General features: G+C 44.0%; 1 protein-coding gene across 1 annotated transcript; it reads right to left on the bottom strand.

Annotated features, from left to right (window-relative positions):
- Window positions 1-11: 11 nt before the first annotated feature.
- Window positions 12-2,485, bottom strand: LOC109243681. Its single transcript, XM_019410650.1, has 3 exons — window positions 1,814-2,485; window positions 970-1,110; window positions 12-98 (listed from the first exon to the last, which is right to left on the bottom strand). Exons 1-3 carry the CDS (start codon window positions 2,483-2,485, stop codon window positions 12-14), a joined length of 900 nt encoding a protein of 299 aa, XP_019266195.1.
- Window positions 2,486-18,817: the final 16,332 nt, after the last annotated feature.

Below are 18,817 nucleotides of genomic sequence, written 5' to 3'. Positions count from 1 at the left end.
CCTGAGCAGCACTACCACCTATCAGGCACAACAAAGCAGATGCAAGTTGTAAGTTGTGGCCGAATGACAGATTGAGCATGGCAAAAGCACCAAGAAACCTAAAGAAAAAAGGGAGGCAAGACAAAAGAATTCTCTTCTGTCTGTTATTTGACAACTCGACATCTGAAATTGGATAAAGTAAATTCTTTAAAGCAACTACAAAGCAGCAAGCTATTTTTACATTCTAGAAAAGATAATTAATTAGTCACTCAAAAATGACTCAATACCAAACTAATGGGGGTCAATGATATGAAAGCTCTATATCCATTCCAGCCTATTTAGGAATTTTTTGTTTCAATACCATATAATATGTCTTTTCTATAGTACAGATACACCAAGAAATGCAATGTCATTTTTAGCAGAAGCACAACAACTTATAGAAATGTATATTTGCGATGATCACAATGAGCAATCAAATATTTTAGAATTCAAAACAACCATAAGCTGGTTTACAAAACAATGACAACAAATATCATCTTGCTCAGCCTTTCGAATTTCCCTCTATGTCTATATGTGCATATCCAAAAGAAGCTACAATGAAAAGGTAAATCAGAGACGGTGCCGTTGGATAATACCATACATATTCTTCCATCTCACAGTGACATCATCTTATTCTTACTAATGCATTGATTCTAGACGTAGACCAGCTACTGGAGAATTAAGTATGTAGCTTACATCCAGTATAAATAAGTCGAACTCTTGACACAATACCTTAATTGCAGAACCAAGAACAACTTGAAGAAATAGAAAATATTAGAATCAAAGTAGGTTGAATCCACAATCACTGAACAAAGTAGCATGTCCTTGTCAAAAAATAATTGATATTTCCTGCCATAAGTGGACCAGAACAATAGTTAGCGCGTGCTTTAAACTTATAATAGCATATTTAACCATACATTTATCGTATAAATTTAGTAATATAGAGCAAACATTCCCAATTGATCTTTGTTGTATCAAGCCATAAACAGTCACAAGAGCCATTACTAATGAATGATCAACATGAGGTTCCACCACCAAACTTAACACATCATCTCCAAATTGAACTGCACAAGATGATTTTTTTTGTTTTACCTGCATAAACCCAATTACTGATTTTGTTAAAATCAAATTTGTGGTAAGATAAGTGGATCAATCATATCTGATCAAATAAGATCTTATAAGTAGTAATATAAATCTATGATCGTGAACTTTCATTACTGACCTTGTTTCGAAGCTCGAGGTAAGTAGAAATCCACTCTTAACCTCATCGCCTATTTGACCAAAAAGGAAAAAAAAATAGATGTGAGTACTGCTAAGCGTATAAAAAATGCAACAAAATATATGTTAGTAAAAGGACAAAATAAAACAAAAAATTATTGTATTTTGGGGTAGCAGAAGACTTACAAGGACGCTCTTTGGATGATTTCGTCATAAACGATATTATATGTAGAATGGTCATCACGATTGGCTAGCGTGGGCGGTCGGATTAGCACTTTGACGCAATTTGTACTTTTTGCTCTCGATAAGGCAACATAAAGTTGACCGTGTGAAAAAATAGGTTCTCGCAAATATATTCCGACAAAATCCAGAGTTTGACCTTGCGCCTTATTTATAGTCATAACATAGCATAATCTTACTGGGAACTGTGTTCTTTTAAATTGAACTGGTAATCTTTCGTCTTGTGAAGATAATAATGGTATTCTTGGGATAAATACGTGCTTATTTTTAAAATCGCCTGTCGCGATCTTAGCACTGATAACATGTGTCTTAATATCGCAGCATATCAACTGTGTACCATGCATAAACCTTCATACAGATTCAAATTGCGCAACAATATAATGGGGCAGTTCTCTTTCAAAGTTAATTTGTAAGGAGGTAAACCAGCAGGATTCAAAGTGTGTAATAGGTCTTCAAATTGACTTTGATCATTAGGCTCAACAGTTTCGTCATTACCAACAAATGTAGTAGCTTTTTCTGGAAATTTTGCTATAAGAATATCGTTGATTTCATTTACAAAATCATTCTTCGTCGTTAGAACAACGCGAGAATCTGCAAGAAAAGAATTAGAGGAGGATGTGTGTACATTTGAGAATGTCATAGCGAATAAATGGTTTAGAGATTCTTCTTCAGTTGTAAAAGGAATAATCATAGAATCTGGAAGGTCAATTTTGTTATTAAAGTTTACCCTCTCTTGTCCATTTCCAATTCTTATCAAGTAATCACAAAAAGCGGGATCTGTTTTTGCCCTCATATTTTCAGATAATTGCAATTTTTCAAGTTCGTCCCAAATGGTAGAATATAGTAAACTTTCACTAATAAAATCTTCATTATTCCCGTTTCGAACTACTGGAAGAGTTTGTCTAAAGTCACCTCCAAAAACAACAACTTTTCCCCCAAATAGAATATTTGTATCCATAAGATCTTTTAAGAGCAAGTCAAAAACATCAAGCATTCGTTTTTTAGCCATAGATACTTCATCCCATACAATTAATTTTGCATCACGAAACAGACATGCAGTTGAGCTTTGTTTGCTAATGTTACAGCTGAAATTTTAATCAATGTCTATAGGTATTTTGAAACGTGAATGTGCAGTTCGTCCACCTGGAAGAATTGAAGTAGTAACGCCAGAAGTAGCAGTTTCTAGAGCTATGTACCCTTTACTACGTATAGTCGCTAATAAAGCACGATATAAGAAAGTTTTTCCAGTCCCTCCTGGACCATCGATAAAAAAAGCTCCTGGTTTCTTGGAAAATACTTGGTCAATAATCACATTGTATGCTTTCAATTGTTTTGTGTTCAGTTTTTTGTGTAACAGTATATCCTCTTCACTAACCCTGATGGTTCTTTCAAAGAATACCTCCTTCGCTTCTTTTTCCAGTATAGATAGTTGAACTGTTTCTGGGATAAGATCATATTCATTTACATAATGACCCATAGAGTGTAAAATATCATTGATCTGATTTAAAACTTGATATTGGATATCTTTTCTTTTAACATTAGGTAACACTTTGTAATCTTCTGACATTGACTCTTCAAATTGTTTCCTATTTCTTTTGGATTAGCTGGATTACAATCCACTAATAATGTAGCAAATAAACGCCTTAAACTATATGACATTTGGTAACTTGCTGCCTCTGCCGTGCAATCAATTAAACTGTTATCACAGTATAACAGCCCCCTTTTTTCTGCGGATTCTCTAAAAGTATTATAACGTTCCCCATTTATAGTTCGAAGATCTGCATATGATTTCGGTCCTCTCACATTTAGCAACAGTAGTCTGAGATAATATCGTTCTCCTTCAGTTGGGTGACATGTTACGATACGACCAACGGCGCAACTGTCACGACCCAATTTCCAAACCCGGTCGTGATGGCGCCTCTCGTGGAGACAAGGCCAACCAACTAACCCAATTCGTCTCTTTAACAATTATTAAACATAAATGAATGGATAAATACGACTAAATGGCATTTATAACAGATAATTTACAACCCTACATAGCCCGATCGGGGTGTCACAAGTCACGAGCATCTAAAGAAATCTGAACACAACTACAAGGCCGATAATATACAAAATAAAATTTAGAGTCAAAAGACGAAGTCCGGTGCCGCGAACGCCGGCGGTCACCTTGCTCAGCTACGATAGCAAATCCTCAACCAACTCAACCCGCTACCGGGTAACCAATACCTGCATCTGCACGCGAGGTGCAGGGAGTAAAGTGAATACTCCAACTCAGTGAGTAATAAAAGTAAATAATAACTGAGCAGCAAGAAATCACGAAAGGCACGCCATCATGCTATATAGCACAGTGCAACCCTTTGAGAAAACAGTAAAACCGTGAAATCCTTTAGAAAATCTATCTGGGCTCAGTTACAAACCTCTTTTGAAAATATCTTTTTCAACAGTTAAGCAAATGAATGCGAAACAGATAGTGCAAGTCAGCACGTAAGTCAGCCCCTCAGGCACAGCACTCCATTAACAAATAACACCAGGGTATCTGGTAAACAGTACAAGAAGTAGCATGGATGCCAATGAAATGAGAGTGCTGAATGTCATGACACGTAATACAAACAGGAACCAATGCATGAGTGCAATGCAATGCATATGACCGGTACACTCAGGTACCTACTGCGGCGTGCAGTCCGAGCCAACCATGTATTTAACGCCGAGGCGCTCACTGGGGGTGTGTACAGACTCCGGAGGGGCTCCTTCAGCCCAAGCGCAATAATCAAGCCATCTCGTGGCATCAACCAGGCCCTCGGCCTCAATATCAATACAGTACCGCTGCGGCGTGCAGCCCGAGCCAACCATATGTCCAGAAATCACTATAACACTGCTGCGGCGCGCAGCCCGATCCATCCTCAGTCCAGAAATGCACATAAGCCACTTGGGCAATATTAAAATAACAGTTCTCAGCTCAAAACGTCAATAAAATGTTGTTTAAGTTTTCAAATCTTAGAAAAATGGCTGAGTTTGCAAATCAGTATTAAAACCCTGGACCGAGATCAAATAGTATGCAAAATAATGCGAAAACAGTGATATCAATCCCTGAAGGATTCACATAGTTGGCACGAAGCCCAAACATGGCAATCAGCCCAAATTATGATGATAACAAGTAGTTTCAGTCNTTGTGTGCATCAGAACTTTGTAATAAAGCCAAGATAGAAATTTGTGCCGGTGTTTTGTTCATCTGGTCAATGACCGAGTATTCCTTGGCTTGTATCTTTCTCCAAAGATCACCGGGTCTAGTTTCAATGATGGCTTGTCGGCCAGGGGTATGCTTACTTGTCTCAGCTAAGTGTTCTGGGGTATAAACCCTGGCGGTTCTTGTCATACCCTGCGCTGCAACTGTTTCCCCAAACTTGGCTTTTCCCTTTCTTCTTTCCTCGGCTGTGTAGTCCCACGGTATAGCTTTTGTGTGGAATGGTGTTACGATTGTCATTGCTACTGGAATAGGCACCCTTGCCTTGGAAGGTAATACAACAACTTCAAAGGGCTCAGGCGCCTTTGGGGACCCAAACTCGACCTCGATTGGTGTTGGCGTCTTTGCAGAGGCTGGTGCTTCAAACTCAAGCGGTATGGACATGTTCACCTCAGCATCTTCAGAAGGCTGAATTTGGACCACAATCGGGTTAAGAGTGACTGTTGGTTTCTTTGGATCGTCACCTTCCGTGATCAAACCGATTGATCCTTCGGGATCCTAATCATCTTCTATTTCAATCATATGAACGCCTCCACCCTTGTGGTCTGGTAGAGGGTTGTTGCGGACGTTCGGAGCAGGCTCCTTTGCCACGATAATGTTGTTATCAATTGAAGCCTGGATCTTGTCCTTCAGGGAGCGGCACTCATCAGTAGTATGTCCCTTCATGACATAATGGTATGCATAGGTTTTGTTTGGGCTAATCTATTGGGGAGGGTTTTCAGGAGTTATGGCAGGGACAGGGGTGACATAACCAGCAGCTTTGAATCTTTCGTACAGCTGGTCGATTGGCTCGGCAATGGCGGTGTATTATTTTGGAGGTCTGCGGTAAAATTTGGTCGGGGTCTAGGAAAGTTTTGGCGAGTGGGAGGTGATTGGTAGTGGGATGGTTGAGTGTTGTAGGCTTGGTAGACTTGTACGGGTTGGGAATATTTAGGTGAAGTGGGTTGATATGTGGGAGGTAGAGGTGACTGATAGGTAGGTGCGGGTGCCTGGAAATTTGGAGTGGGTTGATATGTAAGTTGATATATCGGGTAGGTCTGATATTTGACTGGTGATTTGGTTTCTGTGCAACCATTACGGCACTTACGTCCCTCTTCTTGGTGGCTTGCAAAGCTTCAAAGTTAGTGACCATACCGCTTTTGATGCCCTCTTCAATCCTTTCTCCCAGCTTGATGATGTTAGAAAATTTATGGTTCTCGATCAGCATCAGTCTTTCATAGTATTGCGGATCCTGAGCTCTGACGAAAAATTTGTTCATCTGTTCTTCCCCTAAAGCAGGTCGAACCTTAGCAGCCTCTGACCTCCAATGAGTGGCATACTCACGGAACGTTTCTGTAGGTTTCTTCTTTAAATTCTGAATATAAAACACATCCGGTGCATTCTCCATGTTGAACCTTAACCTGTCCATGAAGTCAGACGCCATACTAACCTAGTTTGACCACTTCTTGGGGTCTTGGCTAATGTACCAAGACAGAGCATCTCCTTTCAGGCTTCTCATGAAAAGCTTCATCCAGATTCTCTCATCTATCCCTACTCCGACCAGCTTGTCGCAGTATGTCCTCAAGTGTACCCTGGGATCCCATGTACCATTAAACATTTAGAACATGGGAGGTTTGTACCCCTTGGGCAGTTTGACATCTGGTTGAATGCAAAGGTCTTCGTAATTCAGTCCCTCGATCCCCTTGCTTCCTTCAACACCCTGAACTCGGCTAGTCAGCTTCTTGAGTTCTGCGGCTAGATTCTTGATAAGAGAGTCTTTGTCATCAGACTCAGGTGTGCTCGAGGGGGGCTGAATGGGGTGTGGCATGGTTTCTACATAGATGGGGGTGTTGTGGTGATGATCATTTGTGGAGTTTAGTGGTTCGGGGATGAGCAGCGGGGTGTTGCTTGAAGTGTGGCATGTGTTGCAACGGTGATGGGGAGTGGATTGGTTTTGTGGCTTCGGGATGTTTTGAGGAGGTGTGGGATTTTGAGCGTTGGGGAAGCTGATATCCGGGGTAGTGAGGGAAAATGACAAGCCTGCCAAGTTCCGAACTTAGTCCAGTTCTTCCTGAAATTTCAATAACTTCTGTTCGAGCTGGGAGGCACTTTCCTTGGAAACCTGAATACCCTGAGAAGTCTCTACCCTTTCAATTGAGCTCTCCTTTCTGATGTTACTCAAATCTTCCATTTTTCCCTTGTTCTTGATAGGACGCGGAGGAGGTGGAGGCAGAGAACCCTTGGATCTTGTGGAATACGATGACGATGCCAGAGTGTACGAACTAACCTTTGGGGAGGGGAATAAGCAAAAGTGAAAACAAAAGGTAACGAGTCAGTAGGGACCGTGAGAAGAAAACGTTGCAATATTTAAACACATAGTGTAAGAATATAAATTGTGTCCTAATTTGGGAGCCTCGTTGTGCCCGAGGTAGGCCTCGCGACAAGTAAATTTGGAGAACGTAGAATGCTAAATGCCTCATTTTATTGATAAAAAATAAGACGAATCCCAAAATGACACTAAATAACAGGAAATAAAAGTTTCACTAGTGGCCATAGACCTTATTACATTTGTAAAGCAAAAATAAATTCCTATCTACTTGGTCCTAGAAGATCCTTCCCCAGACTCGGCAATGTTGGCTCCCTCGTACAGTTCTCCCAGCTCGCGCAGTCCCAGCAGCAAGTAGGCCCTCGCCAGATGTCCTCCTTCATTTCCTTCAGCAACCCGTCAATCTTCAACCTTTTTCAGAAACGTCTTTTCCAGCTCCATTATGCCCCGCTCCAAACAGATCAGTCGTTTGTTGGCGCTGACAGCCATATCTTTCCATTCTCCAATTAGCTTTTGATTGGCTTCTTGTATTTCACGGTGCTCGTTTTCACACTCCCGCATCCTCTTGCGCAGTTGGTTGTATTTTACCTGCGCTTCAGCCTTTTCATCAATGATCCTGTGACCTCTAACGAATCTGGGCTGACCTAAGTCATTGTGACTGTCCTCCAGTCAGCCTAGATAGTGTGGAGTACAACCAGCATGGTAGCGATCTGGTTCGATGGTGTCTCTTCCCAAGACAATTTCACAATGCCACATATGCTGAGCCTGGCATCTGTACGGACTGTCGTCATCTTGGAAGTCGGCTCGAAAATGGCTCATCTTGTCGATCCTTGGTATAACCTGTTTCCTACCTGCCTGTCTTATAACCCGGGTAGGGACATATGGGTAGGTCCCTCTTAATCCGATCAGTATCAGAAATAACGCATCCCTGGACCGTATGATGAATTCTTCAGTAGGGAACCACTCAAACATCCATTGCACCCGGTCTTCAGTAAGATTGTCGAAGAGTTCGACCCATTTTCTAGCATTCTCTGGTTGGGCGAACATGTTGGGCATATAATTCATTCGCTTTTGGTGATGAAAAGCGATATGATCACCCCGGTCTTTACGATGGATTTCCTACCGGTAGTCACCCCTTTGGAGATGTTCCATGAGCCATAATTGGAGTAGCAAATTACATCCCTCAAAATGTTTGGCCCCTTGTTGACATCTTTCTAGGGCTCGGTATATTTCTGCAACTATCAATGGCACAAGGCTGAATGGCTGCCCGTTGATTCCTTCCATTAAGGTTTTAGTGACCATGGCCAGTCTGGTATGGATTCTTTCTTTCTTTGTTGGAAAAACTATCATCCCCAAGAAACAGAACATAAACACAAATACCCTTCGGTGGATGTGCCCCAATGAGGTGAGGGCGAATTCGTCCGGATAAGTACGGTATGATTTGCTGTGACCGTACCGTTCATAGATCTGCATAGCTCTTTTCCCTGGACTGAGCTGAACGAAGCCTATCTTGAATGATCTTGACCTTGTCCAAGGCCTCCTGAACCAAATCCGTACCCAACAATCGAGCCTCTCCCGGCTCAAACCATCCAACCGGAGACCGACACCACCTACCATATAAAGCCTCATAAGGGGCCATCTGGATGCTCGACTGGTAGCTATTGTTGTAGGCAAACTCCACTAAAGGCAAGAACTGATCCCACGAACCTCCAAAGTCAATAACACAACCTCGAAGCATATCCTCTAGAATCTGAATAGTCCGCTCGGACTGACAGTCCGTCTGGGGATGAAATGTTGTGCTCAAATCAACTCGTGTGCCAAACTCTCGCTGAATCGCTCTCCAGAAGCGCGAGGTAAACTGCGTACCCCGATACAAAATGATAGACACGGGCACACCATGAAGGCGAACAATCTCCCGAATATAGATCTCAGCAAACCTCTCAGAAGAATAGGAGACTGCCTCAGGAATGAAATGCGCTGACTTGGTCAGCCTATCAACAATGACCCATATCGCATCGAACTTCTTTCGAGTCAGCGGAAGTCCAGTAACGAAGTCCATAGTGATCCGCTCCCACTTCCACTCGGGAAGCTCAATCTTCTGAAATAAACCACCAGGTCTCTGATGCTCGTGCTTAACCTGCTGAAAATTCAAACAACGAGCCACATATGCCACAATATCCTTCTTCATTCTACGCCACCAATAATGCTACCGCAAATCCTGATACATCTTCCCGGCGCCCGGATTAATAGAGTATCGGGAACTATGGGCCTCCTCCAATATCAACTCTCGAAGCCCGTCCACATTGGGCACACAAACTCGCCCCTGCAATCTCAAGACTCCATCAACATCTAATGTAACCTGGTTGGCACCTCCTCGCTGCACCGTGTCTCTAAGGACACACAGATGGGGATCATCAAACTACCGATCACAGATACGCTCTAATAATGAAGAACGAGTGACCGTGCAAGCTAACACCCGACTGGGCTCAAAAACGTCCAGCCTCACAAACTGATTGGCTAAAGCCTGAACATCCAAGGTAAGTGGCCTCACACTGACCGGAATATAAGCAAGACTACCCATACTGGCTGACATCCTACTCAAAGCATCGCCCACCACATTGGCCTTCCCCGGGTGATATAAGATGGTGATATCATAATCTTTTAACAACTCCAACCACCTCTTCTGCCTCAAATTCAACTCCTTTTGCTTGAACAAGTAATGAAGACTCTTGTGATCAGTGAACACCTCACATGCCACGCCATACAAATAATGTCTCCAAATCTTCAATGCGTGACCTATGGCTACCAACTCTAAATCATGCACTGGATAGTTCTTCTCATAAATCTTCAACTGCCGCGAAGCATAGGCAATGACCTTGCCATCCTGCATCAACACTACACCAAGCGCAATACGGTAAGCATCACAATAAACTGTGTAAGGCCCTGAACCTGTGGGCAAAACCAACACCGGTGCCGTAGTCAGAGCTGTCTTGAGCTTCTGAAAGCTCGCCTCACACTCCCCCGACCATCTGAACTGGGCACCCTTCTGGGTCAACCTGGTCATCGGGGCTGCAATAAATGAAAACCCCTCAACAAACCGATGATAGTAGCCTGCCAACCCCAAGAAACTCCGAATCTCTGTAGCTGATGATGGTCTAGGCCAGTTCTTGACTGCCTCAATATTCTTCGGGTCCACCTGAATACCCTCTGTTGATACAACGTGACCCAGAAATGCAACTGAACTCAGCCAGAACTCGCACTTGGAGAACTTGGCATATAACTGACTATCCTTCAGAATCTGAAGAACCACTCTAAGGTGTTGCTCGTGCTCCTCCTGGCTGCGAGAATATATCAATATATCATCAATGAAAACTATGACGAACAAATCCAAATAAGGCCTGAACACTCGGTTCATCAACTCCGTAAACGTTGCTGGGGCATTGGTCAACCCAAATGACATGACTAAACACTCATATGGCCCGTACCGAGTGCAGAAAATTATCTTAGGGACATCGGATGCCCTAATCCTCAACTGATGGTAGCCAGATGGCAAGACAATCTTGGAGAATACCCTGGCATCCTGAAGCTGGTCGAACAAATCATCAATCCTCGGCAGTGGATACTTATTGTTGATCGTTACCTTGTTCAATCGCCGGTAATCTATGCACATCCTCATTGATCCATCCTTCTTCTTGACAAATAACACCGCCGCGCCCCAAGGCGAAACACTGGGACTAATGAAACCCATCTCCAGTAAATCCTACAACTGGTCCTTTAACTCTTTCAACTCCGGCGGGGCCATACGATATGGCGGGATAGAAATGGGCTGAGTGCTCGGAGCCAAATCAATACAAAAATCAATGTCCCCGTCGAGTGGCATACCCGGCATGTCTGAAGGGAAAACATCAGGAAACTCCCGGATAATAGGTATAGAATCAATAGGAGGGACCTCAGCACTGGAATCACGGACATAAGCCAAATAGGCCAAACACCCCTTCTCGACCATACGTCGAGCCTTCACGTATGAAATAACACTACGGGTAGAATGACCTGGAGTACCTCTCCACTCTAAATGAGGCATACCCGGCAAAGCTAAGGTCACAGTCTTGGCATGGCAGTCCAAGATAGTGTAATAGGGTGATAACCAGTCCATCCCCAATATGATATCGAAGTCAACCATATCTAAGAGCAACAAATCTACACGGGTCTCAAGACCCCCAATCACTACAATACAAGAACAATGGACTCAGTCGACCACGATAGTGTCACCCACCGGTGTAGACACATAAATAGGAACACCCAATGCATCACTAGGCATGACCAAGCACGGTGCAAAATAAGATGAAACGTATGAATACGTAGACCCTGGATCAAATAGTACTGAAGCATCTCGATCACAAACCAGAACCGTACCTGTAATGATTGCATCTGAAGCCTCAGCCTTGGGCCTAGCCTGAAGAGCATAACAACGGGGCTGGGCCCCACCACCCTGAACCATATCCCTAGGTCGATCTGCTGCTGGCTAGCCTCCACCCTGGCGGCCTGAGCTCCACCTCTAGGACCTCTCCCTTCACCTCTAGCACCTCTACCCCCGACTCTAGCTGGTTGGGCTAGCTATGGAACACCTGGTGCCTGAACCATGGTACGAGAACCCTGGTGCTGAGAACTGCTCGGTGCTTGAGGGCAAAATCTGGCAATATGACCCGTGTCGCCACAAGTGTAACAAGCCCTCGGCTGCTGAGTCTGCTGGCCTGTCGACCTTATTGACCACCACGGAAACTCTGAAGTGGCGGTGCGCTGATAGGAGCTGGCGGTGCACTGAATGGCTGCTGATCAGAATAGTGTGCATAAGAACCACGGCCACCTGATGCACCGTAAGAAATCTAGAGAGCTGACTGAAAGGGCCTAGGAGGATGGCCTCTACCATATGAATCTCTACCTCCAGACGAGGTACCACTGAATCTGCCGGAATGACGGGCTCTCTTGTCTCCCACATGACCACCCCCCTGCGATAGTACCATCTCAATCCACCGGGCCACATTGGACGCCTCCTGAAAAGTGATACCACTCCCCGTCTCTCTAGCCATCTGGAGACGAATCGGCTGAATGAGTCCATCAATAAACCGTATCACTCTCTCCCTCTCAGTGGGGAGTATAATAAGGGCATGGCGGGCTAAGTCAATGAAACTGGTCTCGTACTGGGTGACCGTCATGGAACCCTGCTGGAGGCGCTAGAACTGCCTCCGATAAGCCTCTCTCTGAGTAATAGGGAGAATCTTCTCCAGAAATAGCTGTGTGAACTGCTCCCATGTCAAGGCTGGTGATCCGGTTGGCCTGGCTAAGCAATAACCCCTCCACCATGTCTTGGCGGATCCGGACAGGCGAAATGTAGCAATGTCGACCCCATTGGTCTCAACGATCCCCAAGTTTCGAAGAACCTCATGGCAACTATCTAGGTAATCCTGGGGATCCTCAGTAGATGCACCGCGGAATGTAGATGTGAAAACCTTGGTGAACCTATCCAGCCTCCACAATGCATCGGCAGACATGGCTGCCTCCTCGCCGGTCTGAGCCACTACGCCCGGCTGAACTGCTACGGCTTTGCTGAACCAATGGAACCTAAATCTAGGGAGCTACCTGCTCCGGAGTACGTGTAGCAGGAGTCTGGGCTCCTCCTCCAGCCTGAGAAGTGGCTGGTGCTACAGGAAGCAATCCTGCTCGGGTGACACTCTCTATGAGGCCTACTAATCGGACCAGAGCGTCTTGAAGAACTGGGGTAGCAATAAACCCCTCTGGGACCTGAGATGGGCCCACCGGAACTGCTGGGGCTGAAACCTCCTCGTCAAAATCAACCTGAGGCTGCGCCGCTGGTGCTGCTGCTCGGGGCTTAGCTCTGCCCCTACCTCGACCTCTGTCACGGCCTCGGCCTCGCCCTCTGCCCCTAGTGGGAGCTGCCTGGGGCTCGGACTGCTGATCGGTAGATGAGGAAGCGCGTGTTCTTGCCATATGCGAAATAACAGAGTAGAAATTCAATTAGCATTGAGAAACCAAACCGTACGACAAGAAAGAACAAATGTGAAACTTTTCCTAATTCTGCAACCTCTGGGGGATAAAATACAGTCATCTCCGTACCCGATCCCTCAGACTCTACTAAGCTAGTCCGTGAGTTGTGAGACCTATGTAACCTAGAGCTCTGATACCAATTCGTCACGACTCGGATTTCCTACCCTCGGGAGTCGTGATGGCGCCTACTAATGGGAGCTAGGCAAGCCAAAATTTAATTACTTTTTCATTAATAACATAATCCCTTTTAACAATTATCGGCAATAATATAAAAGCAACGGAATTAAATAATAAGCGGTAGTCTTAAATTATAGAAAACTAAATGAAAATGCGGAAAATTCAACATAAGCCTCTACCCAAGACTGGTGTCACAATACTCATGAACTACTAAGAATACTGAATACAATCGTCTGAAAGAAAATATAACTGTTTGTCTTGAATACATTGAGATAACAGACTAAAATAAAGGATAGAGGAGACGCCGAGCCTGCGGACTCCTGGAAGGCTACCTCGGTGTCTCACTGGACTGAAGGTCTGCTCCCACGCTACTGCTGCTGCTGTCCAAAAGCTGGATCTGTGCAGAAGAGCACAGAGTGTAGTATCAGCACAACCGACCCCATGTGCTGGTAAGTGCCTAGCCTAAAGCTGGCGAAGTAGTGACAAGGCTAGACCGGACTACCACATAAACCTGTGCAATTTCATATATATACAGCGGAATCGAAATACAAGACAGATAAACAGCATGGAAGGGGGGAAGCATGATGTAGGGAAATAACAATTTCCAAATAAGAGTCGTCTAGTAACGAAGGAAATAACACAACACAATCATAAGTAATGAAACAGAGATCAACAAGTGCACGGCATCACCCTTCGTGCTTTTACTCTCGTTCCTCACATATAATGAATAGGATCGGCACGGAATGGTACATCGTGCGGCACGGCATCGCCCTTCGTGCTTTTAACACTCATTCCTCATAATAAGCAAACAATGCACGGCATCACCCTTCGTGCTTTACACTCTTTCCTTACCATAAACAAACAATGCACGGCATCACCCTTCGTGCTTTAACACTCTTCCTCACCCAAACAACAATCACGAACAAGGGCAAGGGAATTAACAAATTTATAATAGAAATCCCGGCAAGGGAACACAATTAAACAATTAATCCCGGCAAGGGCATAACCTCAACAATCTCAACATCCCGGCAAGGGAGCAATTTAACAACTCATTCTCTTCTTTCACTTTCATTTCATATCTCACTTTACAACTTTAGCCAATGCTCCAAAGGGTTCAATTATTTCATATACTTTCACAAACCTTTCTCAACAATTAAGAATCATCACCAACAATTAAAAACCATCACCAAGGCATTAGAATATAGCGAATTCAAAATATTCACAATCTAAAGACCCACGGTCATGCTAGACACCAACGTGTAGATACTCGTTACCATGCCTACACATCGTACTCGACAAATACCACATAGCAATTAAGACTCAACTCCTAATCCCTCAAGCTAGGGTTAAACCAAACACTTACCTCAAATATTCNGACTTGAAGGGAGGTTTACTCAGTGCATAACCAAGAGATTCAGTAGTTTTATTCCCGGCAGGGGAAAGGCAATCGAACTAAGGATGGTCAGATGTGGGCTGGTGGAAGTAATGAGACTTGGTATTTGCAAGCGTAGTGGAGTTTTCTTCTATGTTGGGGTGTTGTTGTCCTAATTGAACGTATTAAGTGTGTCGGTGTTATAATCTTCTACAATTCGCCTTTGGGGCAAGAGATTGTGAAATAGTATCAGAGATGCAACTGTCAGATATTGCAGGGTGCGGTGGTTCAGGATTGAATCAGTATTTCTAATGTTGGCGGTTCGAGAAGGATGACCTACGGAAAGGTTTAAAGTTGGTAGCGATTTGTGGACTCAAGTGCTATGAAGATAGATTTTATTAAGGCAACAACCGAGCAGCAAAAGATGAGAAATGCGTGCGGGAAGTGTCAGGCGGAGTTTTAAACTTCTAAAAGGCCAGGTGTATGAAGCAAAGGTCAGGTAGCTGATTAAAGAAGTGGGTTTGCCCAAAGTGGAAGAGCGGCGGATGCTGCATATGGGCTTGGTGGTAGGATGGTTACGCACCTTAAGGAAAGTCTTGAGTGATTTGGGGATTATAGTGCTTGGCGATTGAAGCCTACGGATCTAATTTGAAGTAGGGGTTCTTGTGCAGCAGGAGATTTAATATAACGGAAAGGAGCCGCTTAAATGACGAAGGATGCAGCATAACTTTGAATTGGAAGGACGTTGCCGCACATTTAAATGATGTCCACGAGGGGAAAATGGACCTGGGCAGCTGGAAAGTGAGCTCAGACTCAGGATGGGGTATTGATGTCGTAATGATTTTACCCCGTGTAGCAGCGCTGGAAGATGTCGGGAGTGATTTCTACGGGTAGTTCATCCCTGTGAGCAGGTTAGCGATCGTATGGTTGGCGAGCTTCTGCGAAGCATTCTATTGGTTATACAACGAAGGGATCGGTCGTGCGAAATGTTGTTGATGATTCTGAGTATGAAAAAGGGGGTTTCTACAGTGAGATGTCGAGCATGTTGGCAGTGGATTGCGCAAGGATTATGTCAATAGGAGATTAAGAATCCTGGTAAATTCTAGAGTTGTGTAATAGTGGCTTCGAGCTAAGTGGGAGAGTCCCACCGCCTATGATGGGGTTGCATGGTTAATTACTTGCGAGGTTTCTGGTGATTAGCATATTGATGGGTTATTTCAGCTATGGAAAAGGAACATAAGTGGTAATTCGAGCTAATGAATTGTCGAAATGCATGCTATGGTTGGCCTTATTGGCTCATGTTCAGACTTGGGGAAAGAATCAGGATTTATGCCTTGTATAAATGTAGGTTTCAAAGGAAGTAATTCCGCCGGGTGCCTCGTCGAGAGGGTATTCATGTGTTATAAGATTTATGGAGTGATTATATTCGGGACCAAGTCAGAGCGGATGGCTCTCAGTAACGGTCCTAATGGATTCAAAAGAGGTAAAGTATGGTGCCTACTGATTTCGAGCCTATAAGTACAGTTAAGAATCAAGCTTTGTAGCAGCTTATGAGTGGAGGCTCAGAATGTTCTATGATGTTTTGACTTGCAGTATAGCACTTGAGAGAAAGATGAAGAAGGACTTCGGATTCGTAGAAGGATTAGCAGAATGGGCATATCAGTTGAGGGTGCGAATATGCGCACAAGGAAGGTATGAAGTGGTTCGCGGAATTCGGGACAGCATGGTCTCGTGAGTCGAGGTCACTCGAGATGGGTGCAGATGGAGTATGTTATGTGTTGGATGGAGTTAGTATTATCTCTAAGGCAATCAAGGATAAATTGGAAGAAGGTAGATTGATTAGCCATAGTTGAATTTGGCATATTGGTGGTAGTGATCAGTTCCTTCAGCGTGATCAAGTTATGCAAGTGATTTGTGGCGGTACGTATCAGGCTTGTCAGCCGCCGTAATTGATGTTATTCAGATGCATTCTACTGTTATGGCTTGTTATGTGAAAGTAGATTCCGGAAGGGCTATGGTGGCTTAGACCACTACTTAGAGATTTGCATATTCTACGGTCATGAGAATTCAACTGTGTGTTGCTATGGTCCTCCTGAAGTGACTTAACTGGAAGGTTTTATATGATGAAGTGTCAATCTAACAGTGGTTCCGAAGCTATGATGAAAAACGAGTTCTATCGTATATTGGCATGTTAAGTGCAGTGAGTGGTATGGAATTTGAAGTGAAAATCAAGGTAGCAGTTCGGTGTTGACAAGGATGTCACGAGCTCGGATGAGAAGGAAAGGAGTTTCGATGTTTAAGGTAAGTTGGTTTTGTCACCAGCGTCACCTGAGATCGATTTTTTGTAAAAAGAGTTTTGCATCCTGGTTAATGATTCTTGATCGCTTTTCAGCGTTAGTGCGGCCGGTGGTTTGGAGGTACGACCCAGTTAATAGTTATGGTAAGTTGTGGGAGTGTGTCCCACAGGAAGATTGTATAAGTGTGGCAGGTAGTCACATGATTGATTAAAGACTTAAACTAAGTATGAAGGTTGTGATAATATTGTTGATTTGAGAATATATGCCTGGAGGGCACTTAGTCTATTGAGTGCGCTCCTTATGGAGGAGTAGTCAGGGTGTTATTTTGTTGTCAGATATTTCATGTAGTGATACGTTGCGCCGTGTGAGTTGGGAGGCGGCTTGAGAAATTGCTGATATGTTGAGGATCCGCGTAGAGATGATATTATATGAGCAAGATGCTTTTGAGATTTCAAATCGTATATCGCACCTCAGTCGTGCTTGAGTTTTGTGGCTTCTGGCGCTATATGTCTCCCCAGGAATGGAATTATGCACTTAGTGTGCTTGTGACCGATATTTGGTATATTATTGAAATGAGCAATCAAGCTCGGTGCGTATCTCCTTATGCGAGTTTTATGGGTGGATCGGGTGGCACGCCGCCATGGTTATATTGTTCGGATCGGGTTGCGCGCCGCAACAGTGTGAAGCTGAGTACAGATCCCCATATCTATTTTTATGTGTTTTGTTTCCTATTTTATGAGGAAATCTTATATTAGCTATGTGCCCACGTCGCATGTATGATTCGCGAGCGGGGTGTTTGTTAATTAAGTCCACCGCGTCGCATGTATGATTCCCGAGCGGTGTAGTTGAGTTTCCTTCTCAAAGTTTGCTTTCCTTTATATCGTGTTTGATATGGTAGCCTATTGGCACATTGTGGCATCATATGAGACTTTTGGTCATGTCGGGGTGGCTTATTTCCTGAGCAGTTCGTACTGGGTGAGACGAGATTGTTGGATTTAGGATCAGTGCAATCTGATTACGTGAAATATATTAAGGAGCAAAGATCATTATTTGGTTCGGAATGAGGTAATGTTTCTTGTCAGAAGTATAGACTCAATGATTGGTTGACTCGGCAGTTTGATTATGAAATTTCTGCACATCTCTTCCGTTGTGGCGGCATTGTAAGAGTTACAGTAAGACCTGTGTATGTCATGGGGTGCAATGGGAGCATCAGATTCGTGGAATTTTGACTAAGTTGATCAGAAAATGTTATTGTGGTCCGGTGAGTAAAGTGATGCTAGGTGTGAATTCATCAAAGTTATGCAGCCATGTTTGGGTACAGCGTATAGTGATTGATATGGTGATCTTATGTTGGAAACAGGTCGGGCATAGAATTCCGAATGTTGGAATTGGGCTCTAAGACTTATTTGCTTGAATAAAAGGGAATATCTTTAGAATTGATCGAGCTGATGTGCTCAACTGAGGTGTGGTAGCACGGGAAGGTGCATGAGAAGTTAAACAGTGAGTTCAGACTACTTCAGTGTAGTTCTCAGCACGTTCGAGGACGAACGTATGTTTAAGTGGGAGAGAATGTAACGACCCGACCGGTCGTTTTGAGCCCTAGCGTGTCGTTCAGCAGTCTGAGGCCATGAGCAGCTTCATTTCAGGTATTATGACTTGTACGCGTGGTCGGAATTAAATTCCGGGAAGTTCGGAGTTGATTTGGAAAGAGAATTCTCATTTCGGAAGCTTAAAGTTGAAAGAATTAACTAAGATTGGATTTTGAGTAAACGACCTAGGAATCGGGATCTGAAGGTTCCAGCAGGTTCGTATGATGATTTCGAACTTGGGCGTATGCCTGGTTCGGGTTTTGGATACCCGGGAGCGTTTTGGCGCCTATTGTGGAA

The sequence above is a fragment of the Nicotiana attenuata genome, unplaced genomic scaffold (genome assembly GCF_001879085.1).
Source record: "Nicotiana attenuata strain UT unplaced genomic scaffold, NIATTr2, whole genome shotgun sequence".
NCBI classification, from domain to species: domain Eukaryota; kingdom Viridiplantae; phylum Streptophyta; class Magnoliopsida; order Solanales; family Solanaceae; genus Nicotiana; species Nicotiana attenuata.
The sequence above is the reverse complement of the archived record's forward strand: the minus strand, read 5'-3'. Positions and strand labels throughout refer to the sequence as shown.